This window comes from Camelina sativa, chromosome 5 (assembly GCF_000633955.1).
Source record: "Camelina sativa cultivar DH55 chromosome 5, Cs, whole genome shotgun sequence".
NCBI classification, from domain to species: Eukaryota; Viridiplantae; Streptophyta; class Magnoliopsida; order Brassicales; family Brassicaceae; genus Camelina; species Camelina sativa.
In genome coordinates this window covers 8,891,976-8,910,376 of record NC_025689.1, presented here as the reverse complement: position 1 = coordinate 8,910,376, position 18,401 = coordinate 8,891,976, and the positions used below count along the sequence as shown (strand labels likewise).

General features: G+C 33.4%; 3 protein-coding genes across 3 annotated transcripts; all 3 read left to right on the top strand.

The window, feature by feature from the left end:
* LOC104789033 (putative F-box protein At2g33200) lies at window positions 19-915 on the top strand. Its single transcript, XM_010514785.1, has one exon. It carries the CDS (start codon window positions 19-21, stop codon window positions 913-915), a length of 897 nt encoding a protein of 298 aa, XP_010513087.1.
* Window positions 6,739-7,631, top strand: LOC104789032 (putative F-box protein At2g33200). The gene is made up of 2 exons (XM_010514784.1): window positions 6,739-6,810; window positions 6,894-7,631. Exons 1-2 carry the CDS (start codon window positions 6,739-6,741, stop codon window positions 7,629-7,631), a joined length of 810 nt encoding a protein of 269 aa, XP_010513086.1.
* On the top strand, window positions 13,954-15,021 carry LOC104789031 (putative F-box protein At2g33200). The gene has a single exon (XM_010514783.1). The coding sequence runs from the start codon at window positions 13,954-13,956 to the stop codon at window positions 15,019-15,021; it is 1,068 nt and encodes a 355-aa protein (XP_010513085.1).

Sequence of the window (18,401 nt, the reverse complement as noted above, 5' to 3'; positions counted from 1 at the left end):
CGAGAAGAAAAGACTTACATGACAAGATCATATCTCGGAGACAAATTGTCCGAGAGCCGTAGCCTCGCGAGTCATGGTAATTGGATACTGATGATGAATCCGAGTCTCGATTTCTACGTCTTGAACGTGTTTACCTGCGAGAGAATCTATCTTCCGTCTCTATCACTCCGAGGTCAAGTGAGATTCCAAAGAAAAGACGGTGGTGGGTTATTCCTCGAACACTCTTGGTTAAATCGTGAGACGATCATCAACAGGTATATCGAGACGGCTGTTTTGTGGATCGATGAGAAGACAAAAGATTTTGTCGTTTGTTGGATTTACAATGATCAGTACTTGTTCTCATACAAGAAAGGAGATGATTCTTGGTGGCACCTTGAAGGAACAAAGTGTTTACATATGGCTTACAAGGATCAAAAGCTCTGTGTTTATACCTCTGACCATCTCATCAAGATTCTTGATTACTCTGGTGATATCCCGGTAGAGATCATCGAAGAAAACCCTTATTTGAATCATCCTTTTTACTATGATCCGAAACCGTGGGAATACATTTGGAAGAGGAGATTAGCGATCACGACTTCAGGAGATGTTCTAATCATTCTGAGCTTAAAAGGAGTCCTTGAGTACCAAGAGAAAATTTTGTTCTACATCTTTAAGTTGAATCTTCAAGCCGGCCAGGAATGGGAACGAGTAGATTCTCTGGGCAATGAGATATTGGTTTTTGGTAAAGAAGAGATTCTTGGAGGAGTCATCTATTTCGTTCCTGATGATGTTTGGCCGGAGGCGGCCAATAATGACCTTCAAATATATACCGGTGCCTTTGATCTTTCAACAACCAAAATAATATGGACTCTACCTCAACTTTATTATTACGTGTACAACATTCGCTATCGCTGGATTGTTCCAGGGATCTGTTAAGAATGTATCAACCGCGGTTCCTTTTTAGTTTCCAATTTTATTTCTATTTATTTATTTCACTAGGACTCAGACCCTCCGCGAGAGGAAGTATTTTAGAAAAAAAGTAATTTAAATTTAAAATTTAGAATTATACATTATGAAATTATTTGAATGTAACATAATAGACACAAATATTATTTAGAATAGACGCAAATTTGCAAAACATATTGTTTAAAGTATTATAAATATAAAATATTTTTATGAAAAATTATGGTAAAGAGCTACAATTTAAAAAAAAAATTATTATGACAAAGTAATTCTTACTGAAAATATTAAACTAATGGTTATAATGAGTAGTGTAATTTTCTATTAAATAACTATAATTAAAAATATATTTAATAATGAGTGAAACAGTATCAACGGATAATTAAAATTAAAATACACAACTCAAAAGAACAAAATAAAATAAATTTTAAATGTTAAAATAGTTTTTAACAAAAAGTTACGATAAATAGACACAACTGTAAATTCTATATTAAGTTTTATTAAATTTTTATATTACTATAATCATTTCTAAAATTTTAGTTAGATGATAGAATAACATTGAATATTAGATATAAAAAATAAAAAATAATTTTCAAATTATTTAGATTTAACATAAAATGAAAAATTTGTTTCAACGAAGAATGATTTGTTAGTTATTGATGAAGAGTCAAATATATAGAGAGTTCAAAAGATATGACTATTTAAATAGACACACCTATTAGAACGAAAAATTGTGATAAAAAAATATGAATAAAATATAGTGAAAAGATACAACTCTACAATGAACAAATACAATTGTTTGAGTTTTTTAAAAAGAACAAATAAAATCAGTCTTTTTACAAAAATGTACTACGAAAAGTCGCAACTGTTGTTCTCATTTATTCAGATTGTTATTTTTTTAAAAAAATATTAAAATATTTTTTTAATGGAAAGTTAAGATAAATAGACACAACTGTAAATTAAATATTAAGTTGTATAAAATTTTTCTACTGCTATAATCATTTCTAAAATTTTAGTTAGATTATAGAATATATTCAATTATCTAGACTCAACATAAAATGGAAAATTTGTTTCAACGAACATGTTAGTTAGTGATGAAGAGACAAATATAAAGAGAGTTCAAAAAGCATGACTATTTAAATAGACACACCTATTAGAACGAAAAGTTGTGATGAAAAATTATAAATAAAATATAGTGAAAAGACACAACTCTACAATGAACAGATACAACCGTTTGAATAAAAAAACAAATAAAACATTTTTTTACAAAAAGGTACTACAAAAAATTGCAACTGTTGTGTCTGCACTTGATTATACCTGCAAACTGCTTCTAAATAGAAGGCATCTTTATTACCATATTCAAAAGTCAAATCCAAAAGATCATTATATAATCCATCTAACTCTTGGAAAAAGACTCTAGGTATAAAATTAACTAAAAGTTGTAAATTAGATTCATCATTCCAAAAATCTTTTGTTAAATCAAGAATTGGAGGAATCTCTTTACATTCAAAAGAATGAATGCTAGAGAATAATTTAGAGAGCTGTAAAAACCGTTGAGATTGAAACTTTATATTATTTGTTGTCATGGCAAAAAAAAAATGAAAACAGTTCAAACAGAAAAATATATATAGATTTCAAAAGATACGAATATTCGAATAGACACAAATCTACATTGAATAGTTGCAACTTTACAAAAAAGCCGTTACACTGAACAATCGCAACTTTGTGTAAAACACAATTTAAATTTTCTACAGATTTTTTTGGAAAGTTATCCAAAAAGTATGATTGAAAAAACACAACTTTTGGTGGCATTTATTCGGATTGCTATTATATATAGGTACTTTCATTAATTTTTTTTATATAAAACTAACTAAAAGTTGTAAATTAGATTCATCATTCCAAAAATATTTTGTTAAATCAAGAATTGGAGAAATTTCTTACTTTTAAAAGAAAGAATGCTAGAGAATAATTTAGAGAGTTGTAAAAGTCGTTGAGATTGAAATTTTATATTATTTCGTGTCATTGCAAAAAAAAAAAACAGTTCAAAAAGACAAATATATATATTTCAAAAGATACAAATATTCGAATAGACACAACTCTACAATGAACAGTTGCAACTTTACAAAAAAATCGTTACAATGAACAATCGCAACTTTGTGTAAAACACACAATTTAAAATTTCTAAGGATTTTTTTGAAAAATTATCCAAAAAGTACGATTGAAAAAACACAAGTTTTGGTGGCATTTATTTGAGATAGATTCATCATTCCAAAAATTGTTTGTTAAATCAATAATTAGAGGAATTTCTTGATTTTTAAAAGAATGAATGCTAGAAAATAATTTAGAAAAATAAATAAACTGTTGAGATTGAAGTTTTAGTTGATTTTGTGTCATGACAAAAAAATAAAAACAGTTCAAACAGACAAATATATATAGATTTCAAAAGATACAAATGTTCCAATCAATACAACTTTACAGTGAACAGTTGTAACTTTTCATAAATAACCGTTTTAATGATCCATCACGATTTTTCAAAAAATATCTAAAATGTACGATTGAAAAAACACAACTGTTGGTCGCATTTATTCGGTTTGTTATTATTATATAGATTACTCTTTGGTGACTAATGTGACTTAACTAGTTAAGCAGAGTTTTCAAGAATCATAGTATATATGTGACTTTTGCATTTCTATAGTTTTCAAGAATCATAGTTTTTGTGTTACATCATTATATATATTCCTGCGGCAAATCATTCATCTATTAACCTCAGCCATGTGCTTGTTTACCCAACATCAGTTCTCAATCTGTAAGGATACAGTTTCATAGTCATGATCTGAAGTGTGTTGCAGTCTATGGCAGAGCCGTTTCAATATTCGAAAGACACAAATATTAATGGATTCAATATTATGTTTTAAAATTTAAATGATTTGATTTGGATGATTTTAGAGAACTTGTTATGATTTTATTATAGGGAGATTCTCATAAATAGCACAGTTTTAAGTTTTTCTTCCAATATTAGCACACACTATTGAATGTTCCAAAACTAGCACAAAATTATAAATCTTTAATTCTGGGAAATCTAATCATTAAATATAATTGTCTTTTTATCTCATCGACGATTACAAATATGAAATTTTCATCCTCCGTGAGATTCGAGATTGGGTCAAAGATATGGCGGAGACTCACAATGGTGGTGGTAGATGTCCATTTATTTTCTTTTTGTTTGGTGCTTTTGTTGTTTGATCGCAACTCGAAAATTATGAGGTTGTGAATTGATATAGTGGCGTGGTTGGTAGCTCTCAAGTTGACGTCTCTCGTCGATTTTGGATTGGCTTCTCCTCTACCGTTCCTGCTTTACTCTGGTCTCTGCATCTCCAGTTCTCTCTCTCTCTCTCTCTCTCTCTCTCTATGCTGAGAAGCTCTCTCTCTCTCTCTATGCTGAGAAGAGATAATTTACAAACTGTTATTTCTTTTGCATGCTTTTTTCTGATTGGTACTCTGGTTTTTCTTGTAAGGTTTCAAATTGGTAGATTTGGGACTAATATTTTGAGATATAAGCTTATACAGATGTCCACATTGATGAATTTGCAGGAAGGATTGTTGAGAATTCAAGAAAATAAAAGGTTTGTTCGTATTTTTGAAATTCAGGAAGCACAGTTGAGAATTCAGGAAGACTTTCCTCAAACATATTTCTAGATTTCAATTTTTATTGCAAAAACTAGGATTGAAGATTTCTCCAAGCTACTTACGAAACAAGATGCAAGTGTGATTTGGATATATTTAAAGAGAGTGTGTTGACATTTCATAGGATTATATTCTTTTATCCAGTTTTACTTTATCTGTTTTTAGACATGTATGATGCTTGTGAAACATTTTTGGATTGTTTTTGTACTTTTGTGTTTATGCGTCATGACTGTGTCATATGTTTATGTGTTAGCACTTAGTTTTAGCAGTGATTGAACTTCAAGAACGATTCTATAAAAATTTGGGAATAATTCTATGAAATTCAAGAAAGATTCTATGAAATTGAGGAAGGCTTACTTGAACTTCAAGACGACCTTCATAATTTTTTTTGGATTTTCTAACATCAAGATGTGCATAAAAAAAAGTTATTACCACTTACTAATGGAGTAATCTACTAATATTTGACACATTGAAGCAAAACAAAAAGAAAATCATTTAGAAATACATTTATTTAAAATTTAGGAAAGATACAACAATACTCAGGAATGACTCCTTGCAATTCAGGATCGTTTTCATAAAAAAATGATTGAAATATCATATGAGATTACATCTTTTAAAGATGTTTCCTGTATAAACCTCATAATGTTTGAAAAACAATTAATGCATAAAACTCATCATATTGGAGTAATCTATGATACATTAAAGCACCACAAAAAAAAAAAAAGATTCAAAAATTATTCATGAAGGATTGAGTGATGATGTTTAGGAAGGATCCTTTAAATTCATGATGGCTTTCATAAAAAGATAAAAAGCTGAGCTCTTTGGCAACTACCATGATTTGAATCTTAAACGTGCAAAAATCAAGCACCTTTTTCACGCTCTTCATTCCCGATCTTGGGATCGAAATACTCTCTCTGCTCCCACTCTTTCTTCGCTCGTTCTGCCTTGTTCAGTCTCTCCAATGTATCAGAGTTTCGATGCTCTGTAAGAGCTTTTTGAAAAGCTTCAATTGCAGGTTCATAATCTTTCGAGCAATTCACCATCTTGGTCAAAGTAGTCCCTTTCCTAGTCAAAGCTTTAGGTACCATCTTGTAATCTGAACTAAGCTCTCTACCCCTTTCCACTGCCTTGTCACAATCCTTAATGCACTCATCGTACTGAAATCAAAACACATTGACATTTTAAAAACTAATCACCATTGTCCCTCAAAACCAATCAAAATCATCATTGTAGCCTATCATCAAAACCACGACCAGAAAAAGTGTCGTTTTAGACTCATCACCTTCCCTCAACTCAATCGCGTCGCAACATCCCTTTTTTTTAGACTCATCACAAACTCTAACTTCTGAATCCAGTGGATAAATCTCACCGTAGCCACAAAGTTTTTGAAAAAGATTATAGCGTAAGACTGAGCCACCACTACTTTAGATCCCCACCACACCAAAACAAATCGAAGTTCATGAGACAGTCCACATCCAAAGTTTTCACCGCCGATGATGATCGAGTACTTGGTCTTCTTCTCACCCAAATGAAAGAATCACTCCTTGTGAGCAGCTGGGAGACCAACTAATTGGTTCAAAATTGAGACAAGTGGTAATCGGATTGGACTGGATCGAGATTTTGTTTGGAGTCGCAGACAAAGTTCCTTTATTATATTGTAGAAAAAATCCAAATCTTATTTGAAATCATTATATTTAGACTTAACTAAGAAATTCTCTAAAATATAAAGTTTTTTAAAATCAAATTTAAAATCACTAGTTTAATAACATTAAATTTCTTAGGATTCTTTAAAATCTATGATTTTGATAACATAGAATTTGTTATGTTTATCCTCTAATAGTTCTCTCGTATCTCCAAACCAAACCCTAAATTATTTTACATTCATATGAATTCTTTTTCTTTTACGTGGGACGACAATTTCTGAAAATCATGATTGGTCAAATCTTTGTCCGGATCTCTTGCGATCGATCTTCAAAATCTTAAACAATAAGGATTTTCATCGAACAAGGACCGTTTGCTTAAACTGGTACGTCGTGTCCGCAACATGTAAGCGAACTCTGTATCCATGGCGAATTCTATTGAGAAAGAACTCTAGTTTGTTGTACGATCCCGAAGATGACGACAAGATCCGAGAATTCGAACATCCCGAACTCGACTTGTCAGACTATTCCACAACCAAAACCTACTGTATCGCTGTCTCCAGCAACTGGCTCCTGGTGGCAGATCTTCGTCTAAATTTCAATCTTTTGAACGTGTTTACTCGGGACAAGATTCACCTCCCGCCTCTAGAGTTATCGTTTTTTGGGATTGAACAAGATGATGACTACTTAGAGGAGTGGGAGTACTACTTCGATCGTGGGGACATGGTATCAGGATTAGCTGTTGTGTGGATTAACGAGAGAACAAGGGATTATGTAGTCGCTTGGGCTTGCAAACGAAACTTCTTGTTCATGTTCAAGAAAGGCGATGAAGCATGGCGAAAGAATCTTCAAGGCACAAAGTGTAAAGATGTGGCGTTTAAGGATAACAAGCTTTATGTGTTTACTCTTGATAACTACATCAAGATTCTTGATTTCTCTGGAGATTTCCCGAGAGAGTCCCTCGAAAACCCGTATCTTAATCATCGGTTCACCTTCGAGATGGCACGAACAGAAAGCATTTGGAAAAGGAGATTACTGGTCACGAACAAGGGAGAGGTTATGGTCATTCAGAGCTCTAAAGTGTGCAAAGAAAAGTATGTGTTTCAAATCTTTAAGATGGATTTTGAGAGTGGGAAATGGGAAAGAGTAGACTCTCTTGGAGATGAGATGTTGATTTTTGGTCATGGAGTCACTGTAAGAACATCTGTCGATGATGGTGGTTCCATCTTTTTCGTTGGAGATGATCTTTGGCTAGATCAAAAACATTGCGGTGTGTTCCATCTTGCGACAAGTACAGTCACATGGTCTGAACAAATAGGTGATGCTTACTCGGAGATTCCGCGGTGGTTTTTTCCTGGATATGCTTAAAGGACGTTGAAGGAACCGAATGGGAAAGAGTATATTCTTTAGATGAGATGTTGTTGGCTTTTGGTAATGGGTTCATCAACAGCAACAATTCTATCTATTTCGTTTCTGCTGATGTTTGGCCGCCTGTGTCTAATCCAACCTTTCAAAGTAGTACCGGTGTTTATGATCTTGCTAAGACCAAAATAAGCTGGTCTCGGTTCGCTTTTTGCTTTGTCCAACGTTCGCTGATTTGTTCCAGGATCTGATAAGAAAATATGATTAACCTCGGATTCATTCCTTTCTCTTTTCTAGTATTTTCTTCCCTCTTACTCTTTCATGTTCTGTTTACATACATCCACATTTGCGATTAAGCACAGTTTCAAGAATCAGAGAATCTAATCTATTTGAACAACTCAAGAACCTTTTTCTTTTGCTCTGACTTCATCATAGGATGTACATTGGATTATGTTTAATGAATGAACTTGATAATAACCAAGTTTATAAATAATCAATGACCTCAATGATTCTGAATTTAACTTCAAAACTTCTAGCAATAATGTGATCAGATCATTTTCACTTCATCTATATATCTGTCCACTTCTGCTGCTGTTGGATGAGGTTGTTCATGAACTCTAGGCTGTCTCACAATAGGAGGAATCAACTTCCACACTGTATAGAAAAACCATAAGAAAAAACCCAAACTCATCACTAAGCCAATATGGCATTCACTTACCTAATTGGTATAAGGATTTTGTAACTTAATCTCTCTCATTTAAAGCATCTGTTAGATCAAGAGCTGAAACCATTTAGTAAGTACATTTAGGTTATCTCTTTAATTGTAATATTACAGCTTTCAGTTTATCCCCATAAACGAAAGAAAAATTTAACGTTGATCACATTTACAAACATTTGTTGAAAAAGTAGTAGTATTTTTAGTAGAATTGATTTGGACCGACTGTTTCCCACTACGGCTTTAATTTCATTCGATGAGAATAACGTAACCATTGGGATTAGCCCTGCGAGTTCGGGTATACGGGTCGGGTCGGGTCGGTTTTTTCGGTTATTCGGGTATTTGGGTTTTCAAAAAATCCACTGAACATAACCGAACAAAAAATCGTTTCGGGTCGGGTCGGGTCGGATGAGAATTGGTCTTGGGTTTATCCGGTTTAAATCTTAAAATCGATTGAAATCCGTACAAATCCAGTTTAAACCGGTTAAATTACGTATAATTTTTTTGTTTTTATTAAAAAATAAAACAAATCGGGTTTCGGGTCGGGTACCGAACTAGATTTTCAATCCCTCCGAATAAAACCAAACCCTAAATTTGGTTGAACCGAAACCCGAAATTTTCGGGTCGGGTCGGATCGAATCGGGTCGGGTCGGGTTAAAGTCGCAGGCCGAATTGGGATCATGGACTAGTACTCAAACCTTGTCGGCCGGACCAGAGAATATTTTACAAGCTTAAACATAAAGAAGAGAAATATACAGAAGATCACCAGAAAAGAAAGGAAGTAGGAGTCTCTCCACGAGCAACTATTAAGAGAAACAAATTAAGACTTACACTCAGCTTTAAATATCTCTATATACTTGTTTAAACAATGTTGTAGAAGTTTAATCCTACTATCATGTGATATATTATTAAAAATGTCATTCCATTTTAATTAATTTAATCATATACATAAAAGTAAGGTTTCACTCACTACTTATTGGTCAATTTCCTCTTTAATATTTCTTTTTAATTAAACTTAAAATTCAACACATCTAATCATAAACATAAACTTCTACTTTAAATTTACTATTTACTACTAAATTGTAACTTAAATTACATAAATTGTGAATTGACTATTGTTTCCCTCCATTCATTTTCAATTAAACACACTATCAATTATAATTGTAACTCCTCTAATTAAATTATTTTAAAAATATAAACTCCTATCACTTCAAATCTTATAAATAACCATTTCTATATCCTCCTCCACCATATCACAAATTCTAAATATTTTCTTTGTTTTGTTTATATTTTAGCATGGGTTGAAAACTCATTGTAAGTGTTTAATTATACTTTTTGTTGGATATATCTTATATTGTGTTTTCAATTTTATTTCTTTGTTTTATGTATTGCTTCCTTCCTTATTTGTTTTCTTATTATTTTTAATTTTAAATTACATATGTATAATAAAAATTTGATCGCTATACAAAAAACATTATCATGCAAATTCAAAAAAATATTGATTTATCATTGCACAGTAAGATAATCAAGCTAAACAAATCATCTTTATTTTTTTATCTAAAAATCCAAAATACCCGATGCAAACCCTAATGCCCAGGTTTAACGGATTTTGTTTTATATTCTAGATTTTACAAAATTTACATAATTTACGGGTTTAGTCATTGTATCATGTATTGAAGACGGGTTGAAATCAAAGTATGAAACTAAGTAAATTAAATGTAAAAGATTATAAAATGTATAGAGTAAATCAAATAAAACTTCTACTATTATTTTATAACTAACAAATTACAGTAAATTTTACGCAAACATTTTCGCATGACTATCTAGTTCATTCATAAATTACTAAAATGAAAGCAAAATCCATATAACCTCTTTTTGCAATGATGTTTAGATCTTTCCATGTCTTGGGATGTTTCATTCGGTAGTCCATTATCCTTTCCAATCGGTTAAACATTCAGGAAAATAAGGCAATGTTTCTTCTGATAACGAGGATGAAATTATTAATGATCTGGGTTCTAGCACTAGTCTGACCAACATATTGAGATCATGTGTGTCTGAAAATGATTTTCAAACAGCGCTTGTACGTTCGTTCTCTCAGGCAACCGTTGTTTGAAAATCATCTTTCAACATTAAGAGAGAGGCATATTTTTATTAGAATTAATTGTATCATTACATATTAAACTATAAATTTTATTATTTTTAAAATGTAATGATATGTAATGATGTGTCAAGGTTCAACTTCAACAGTCTTCAATGTCAATGTTTATATTATCTATTTAAATTAGAATTAAGTGTATCATTACATATTATTATTCATTCAAAACCAAATACACCATTATTTATTTTCATTATATTTAATTATATCACTACATATTAAAATATATAAGAAAGACATATTTTTTTACAGTTTATTTGTGATACCTATCATCATTTAAAGTACAAAATTAAGATTAGACTATTTGATACTAGAATAATTTTAAGATATAATTTCAATCTTCTGAGCGAATTAATTTTTTTTTAACTTTTAGTGTTTATGGTTTAGATATCCAATATTATATGAGAAATTCTACGAATGTCATTTGAGTTCGTATTTTATCTCACCAAAAGGGATAGGATTAATCTATCAAAAGTTAAAGAGATGCTAATAATGCAATAACCAATTATAAAAGGGCAGTGCAAGTAATGTTCAATTGTATTATGCATATTTTGAAATGGAATGAATATCTCAAGCGATCAAGCCGCACGCCAAGCTCAAACAGCCCTCCCGCCATATGTCTTTCAACAATTATCTTATTGGATACTCGGCGATGGTTTTTTTTGCTAGACTATTTTTATTTATTTATTTTTGTTGTAAAATTAAAATCCCAATCCCACCCAACATACAATTATACAAATACTAGATGAGGACCTGTCCGATGTGCGGCTTTAAAGTTTTATAAATTAAATTAAATTAAACAAATATATATTAAAATTTGTTGTATGTTATTTATAAATTTTATTTCTGTTATAATACACTGATTTATATTTATTTACAAATCTTTTATGTATGTTACTATTAAAAGTATATTTTTTTACACCTAAATATAATATATATTACAAATATATTCTTTATTACCACCTAGAAAATGTCTATATGAACACATTAAGCTAACTATTTTACTTTCACTTCTGCATAGTTTTTTAATTACTAAAAGTGTTGGCTCAAAAAAGATTTTGAATAAAAAATATATTACATAATATACTAATCAGTGATGTATCATCACAATAATGCATGACCACCATGGAGAAAACCTCGGCTCCGTCCTCATCCCTTATGGAGAGAACCTTGCATCCAACCTCCTCTACCATGGAGAGAACCTTGGCTCCGCCTTCCTTCCTTGGGGAGATAACCTTGCGTCCAACCTCCTCCACCTTCCTCCCTTGGGGAGATAACCTTGTGTCCAACCTTCTCCACCATAGAGAAAACCTTGGCTCTGCCCTCCTCCTGTGTGGAGAGAAAATGTTCACGTCTTTTTGCTATCTCAAAATGGCTTGCTCCGACAACCAATGAAAGGAAAAACATTTTTCTAACGTCACAAATTTTTTTGATAGTAACTAAAGTTAAATTTCCCGATGCATTTGTGGAAGTGTCTTTGACACACCATGATGTAGCCTCTGTCTCTGTAATGCCTCAACCGCCACCTTGCTTAGTGAGTCCATGTCCACTCTCAGTCCATGGGCCCACCTTCCTAAGCGGGTCCTAAATCTATTCCTGGCCCGTGGACCCACCCATATTTGATTGCCGGTTTGTTACATCTGGTTGGCTTTAAAAACTTGTTTACCGACCCTAAAAATCAACAAATGATCTTTTCCTGTGTTTTGTCCTCATTCGCAATATATTACATAATATATTAATCATTAAAGTATCATCACAATAATGCATGACCACCATGGAGAAAAGCTCGGCTCCGTCCTCGTCCCTTATGGAGAGAACCTTGCGTCCAACCTCCTCTACCATGGAGAGAACCTTAGCTCCGCCTTCCTTCCTTGGAGAGATAACCTTGCGTCCAACCTCCTCCACCTTCCTCCTTTGGGGAGATAACCTTGTGTCCAACCTTTTCCACCATAGAGAAAACCTCGACTCTGCTCTCCTCCTATGTGGAGAGAAAATGTTCACATCTTTTTGCTATCTCAAAATGGCTTACTCCAACAACCAATGAAAATAAAAACCTTTTTTTAACGTCACAAATTTTTTTGATAGTAACTAATGTTAAATTTCCCGATGCATTTGTGGAAGTGTCTTTGACACACCATGATGTAGCATCTGTCTCTGTAACGCCTCAACCGCCACCTTGTTTAGTGAGCTCATGTCCACTCTCAGACCATGGGTCCGCCTTCCTAAGTGGGTCCTACATTTATTCTTGGTCGGTGGACCCACCCATATTTGATGGCTGGTTTGTTACGTCTAGGAGGCTTTAAAAACTTGTTTACCGACCCTAAAAATCAACAAATGATATTTTCCTGTGTTTTGTCCTCACTCGCACAGTTCCGATAATCACTTCCAGGAAGGTCACCCAACATGAAGTTCTCTCAGGACCCTTGACCGAAAAAATAAGTACATTTTGGTGACATATGTGGTCAAATCAATTTTTTAAACCTTTCTACAAACCAGGGTGTTAGAGTCTTTGAGCTCTTATGGATCTATCAACAACAATTTATGTTTTCCAATCTATATATCTATGTTTGTTGTAAGCTTGTGTTTTATTAGCTTATTTTATCCATCCATTAGGTTGATGAGCTTCTACTCGTTATCTCCATTTAGGATTGAATGAATAATGGTAACAATTATGTTTGCAAAAAAAAAGAATGACCAACCAATAATGGTTGAGAAATTAGAAGAAAAATAATTTGGCAAAATTAAAGAAACAACAGAAAATTATAAGTATGGTAATGTATGAATCCCAAATAATTCAAAAATAAAATATTGCTTCCCATTAAATTTTTTTTTCCAATTAAACACAGTTGAAAGCAGTGTTTTTGAATAAATTATTTAAATATGAGACGATCTATGTTTATATAGAAGTGAGTATTTACAAAATTTTGAATTAATAATTAACTGTATATTTTTCTTAATCCCTTTTTCTATTTTTTTTGTAGATAACTTAAAATTACAAATAAGTAAATAATATTATCATTTCGAATTTTATGAAATATATATATATATAATCTCCTTATAATTGTTTTCAAAAACTTTGTTTTTATAAATTCTGTAATTTTTGATAATTATCCTTTTATATTATTAATATTTTTTTAAACAAAATATTTTATTTTTTTTGTAATCAAATTATTCTTATTAAAAATTAATTTTTACATATGTCAAAATATGAGATTGATAACTTGACACATGTTAAAATCTTGTCAATGGCTAATTTTCAAAATCCAACTTTATATAATAAGATTTTATTCCGCTTCACCAAAGAAAAAGTAAATTATTACTACCAAAAAAATAGAAAAAGTAAATTATTACTACCAAAAAAAATAGAAAAAGTAAATTATTAGAATAGATAAAAAGGTAGGCTTAACCTAACTTGGTAGACAAGGAACAGAGTTAGAGAATCAGAGAGAGAAGAAGAGATGACATCTCCAGGAGACGTCGACTGGTCGGAGATGTGTCCCGATGCCATGCAACTGATTCTCGAAAGCTTAAGCTGTTCAGATTTTCATCGAGCAAGAATCGTTTGTTCAAAGTGGTACTCTGTTTCGAAATCATGCGTTGCAGGATTATGGAATAGGTATCCATGGCTGATACTTTTCCCGCAAAAAATTTCCGACTCGAAACCTTTCAAGGATTATTTTAGGCTGTTCGATCCTCGAGAAGGAAAGACTTACATGATAAGATATCTCGGGGACAAATTGTTCGAGAGCCGTAGCCTCGCGAGTCATGGTAATTGGATACTGATGATGAATCCGAGTCTCGATTTCTACGTCTTGAACGTGTTTACCTGCGAGAGAATCGATCTTCCGTCTCTATCACTCCGAGGTCAAGTCAGATTCCAAAGAAAAGACGGTGGTGGGATTTTCCTCGAACACCCTAGGTTTAATCGTGAGACGATCATCAACAGGCATATCGAGACGGCTGTTTTGTGGATTGATGAGAAAGCGAAAGATTTTGTCGTTAGTTGGATTTACAATGCTCAGTACTTGTTCTCATACAAGAAAGGAGATGATTCTTGGTGGCACCTTGAAGGAGCAAAGTGTTTACATATGGCTTACAAGGACCAGAAGCTCTGTGTTTATACCTCTGATCATCTCATCAAGATTTTTGATTACTCTGGTGATATCCCGGTAGAGATCATCGAAGAAAACCCTTATTTGAATCATCCGTTTTACTATGATCCGAAACCGTGGGAATACATTTGGAAGAGGAGATTAACGATCACGACTTCAGGAGATGTTCTAATCATTCTGAGCTTAAAAGGAGTCCTTGAGTACCAAGAGAAACCTTTGTTCTACATCTTTAAGATGAATCTAAAAGGCAAGGAATGGGAACGAGTAGATTCTCTGGGCAATGAGATATTGGTTTTTGGTGATGGGATCACATTGGCAGTAGCATCAGGTAAAGAAGAGATTCGTGGAGGAGTCATCTATTTCGTTCCTGATGATGTTTGGCCGGAGGCGGCCAATAATGACCGCTGCCTTTGATCTTGCAACAACCAAAATAAGATGGACTCTACCTCTACGTTATTATTACGTGTCCAACATTCGCTATCGCTGGATTGTTCCAGGGATCTGTTAAGAATGTATCAACCGCGATTCCTTTTTTAGTTTCCAATTTTATTTCTATTTATTTATTTCATTACTCTTTGGTGACTAATGTGACTCAACTAGTCCCTCTGGGTTAAATGGCTTGACCATATTTGCTCAAAGGCAAATCTTTCTGGCTCTGCAAGGAGGTTGCGGCTGCAGGATCATGGATATGGAGGAAACTACTTAAGTATAGGGCATTGGCTGCATCTTTTTGTAAAGTTGAAGTATGCAACGGCAAGCATTATTCTTTTTGGTATGATAACTGGTCTCCATTGGATCCATTGATTGACATTACGGGAGATAGAGGGCTCATTGACTTAGGGATCACTCGGCACATGACCTTGGACCAAGCATGGTCTACCCGACATCGACGTCGACACCGACTAAACAATCTAAATCTGATCGAAGACGCCTTACACTCGCAATATCAGACTAGAACGTCACCTTCGGGGACATCTGATAAAATTGGAACGATACAGAGAAGATTAGCATGGCCCCTGCGCAAGGATGACACGCATAAATCAAGAAACGGTCCAAATTTTTGAACCACTCATAGGTGGGCCAGTGGTAGGATGGATTTCGGGTTGAGGGTGAGATTCCCAATACTCCCGGGTTTGAATTCCCACGGCTGCAAACACCTTAAGTGGCCACCGCAGAAAAATTTAACATTGGGCTATGCGGCCTCCAGGAACCACTCTTGCTGCCTTCGGGACGCACGCCAAGCCTTCGGGCTAGTGGGCTAGTTAGGGCCCACTAGACTTTGGATACCTGGATTATCAAAAAAATATATATATATATATATATATNAGCTAGTGGGCTAGTTAGGGCCCACTAGACTTTGGATACCTGGATTATCAAAAATATATATATATATATATATATATATATATATATATATATCTGACTAGAACAGAACAGCCTGACCTCGTACTATGGCGAGGGAAGAATGATACGTACAAGGCTACATTTTCTACCACTGATACTTGGAACCATATACGTCCTCCTTCTCCCATCGTCCCGTGGCACCATAGCATATGGTACAAGCATGCGACCCCTAAGTATGCCTTTTGCCTCTGGTTAGCGATCCAAAATCGATTATCCACTAGCGAGAGAATGAGCCGCTGGACCAGAGGAGACTCTGGCAACTGTGTTCTGTGTCTGAACTGCTTAGAAACTAGAGATCACCCCTCTTTTTTTCCTGCAGCTACTCTTCTAAAGTTTGGGCAGCTCTGGCCAAGGGGGTGTTCAAGGGTAACTATTCCACGACTTGGCAAACGATACTTAATTTAACTTCAGGAATTCAACAGGACCGCCAACATGGTTTCCTCTCTCGGTATATTCTTTAACTTGCGGTTCACTCGATATGGCGGGAACGAAATGGTCGTAGGCATGGCGAACCTCCGCTAAATGCAGAGCAACTAGTATGACGGCTTGATAAACAAATTCGAAACCAGTTACTACGATGGGTGATCGACGTTATGATGACGGTTTACTAATTACTACTATGGCTGAGTTCTAGAAGCTGATCTTGTTTTCTTTAACTTTCAGTTTCTTTTATGCTCCATTTATATAGTTTGTTAGGCTAAACATTCAATCACACGATGCACTATTTGTACCAACGTTTTTATCCTTTTGAATATAATTTAACATTACATTAAAAAAAAAAAAAAAAAACTTAACTAGTTAAGCAGAGTTTTCAAGAATCATAGTATCTAGTTTTTGTGTTACATCATTATAAATATATATATTCCTGCGGCAAATCATTCATCTACTAACCTCAGCCATGTGCTTGTTTACCCCACATCAGTTCTCAATCTGTAAGGATACAGTTTCATAGTCATGATCTGAAGTTTGTTGCAGTCAGAGCCGTCTCTAAGTTAATAAAAGCCATAATCAAATTAAAATAAAAGGGTTGTTTTGCTAATAAAAGGGCTGTTTTGCTAATAATAAAAGGGCACTCATTCCCACTAACATAAACAAATGCCACTAGACTAAACACATTTTTTGGAAAACAAGACCAAATGTTGTATATAAAATACACCGCATAAAATAAGGTCACAAGCTCATGCTTTATGAGCTTGGCCTTTGGGCCGGCTCTGGTTGCAGTCTAGGGCAGAGCCTTTTCAATATTCAAAAGACACAAATATTAATGGATTCAATACTATGTTTTTAAAATTGTTATGATTTTATTATATTGTAGAAAAAATCCAAATCTCATTTGAAACCATTATATTTAGACTTAACTAAGAAATTCTCTAGAGGGGAGTATTGAACTTGTATTTGGTAGGATTTTAATATTTTAGAATTTTGAAAGATTTGATTGAGTTTTTAGGAGATTTGATTATTTTTTTAAAGTTTTTCTATTTAAAAAACAAGAAAATGAATGTGATTCTATGAGATTTTGTTATTAAACTTTGGATGATTTTAGAATATTTATAGCAAAGATAAATTTACTTTTTGTTAATAAAAGGCACGACTACAGATTTTATGCACAAAAAGCATGAAGGAGTAGAGTGAGCTCTACGACCAGCTTCCGTGTGATAGAAGCTCATCAAGTCGATGTAATCAAAGGGTCTGAAGACTCGTGGATGCTTCTCGTCAATAAGTTCTTTTGGTGAATCTATGGTATAACCTGCTTTTGGAATCATGAACAATCATGCTGAGTATCTCGTCTTCTTTTTCTCCGTTACCCTAACTCGGTGATACGGAGGAGGGATTCTACCATTCCTAAGAGCATGGGCATTGGTGTATACTTGGTTTTGGTCCCCCAAGTATAATAATATTATTTTGAGAGTTTCTTATTTTTGGTATGAGCATTGGTGTATACTTGTATTTGGTCCCCCGATTAAATTAATAATATTTTCAAAATTTAGAAATTTTATTTAACTTAAAAAAACAAATACAGAAAACATAAAACATAAAACATAAAACATAAAAAGGAAAACAAACATTTTATTCAAGTCATAGAAATTTTAAAATTAATCTTCATTATCTTGAAGATGTCAAAATTTAGTCCAAATATGCTCAATCAAATCCTGTTTTAGTTGGTCATGGGCTTGTTTATCCCGAAGTCTTGTTTAACGAGTAATCGTAGTGCTGATATTTGAACCCACACCGGCGGCACTAACGGTATATGTTTGATCCACATGTTCTCCTTGTTGAAATTCAGAAACAATGTTTCGGTAACTGTATGCATGGCGTTCATCTTCGACAATCATATTATGGAGTATTATGCATGATCTTATAACATTTGCCATTTTGTATTTATCCCATAA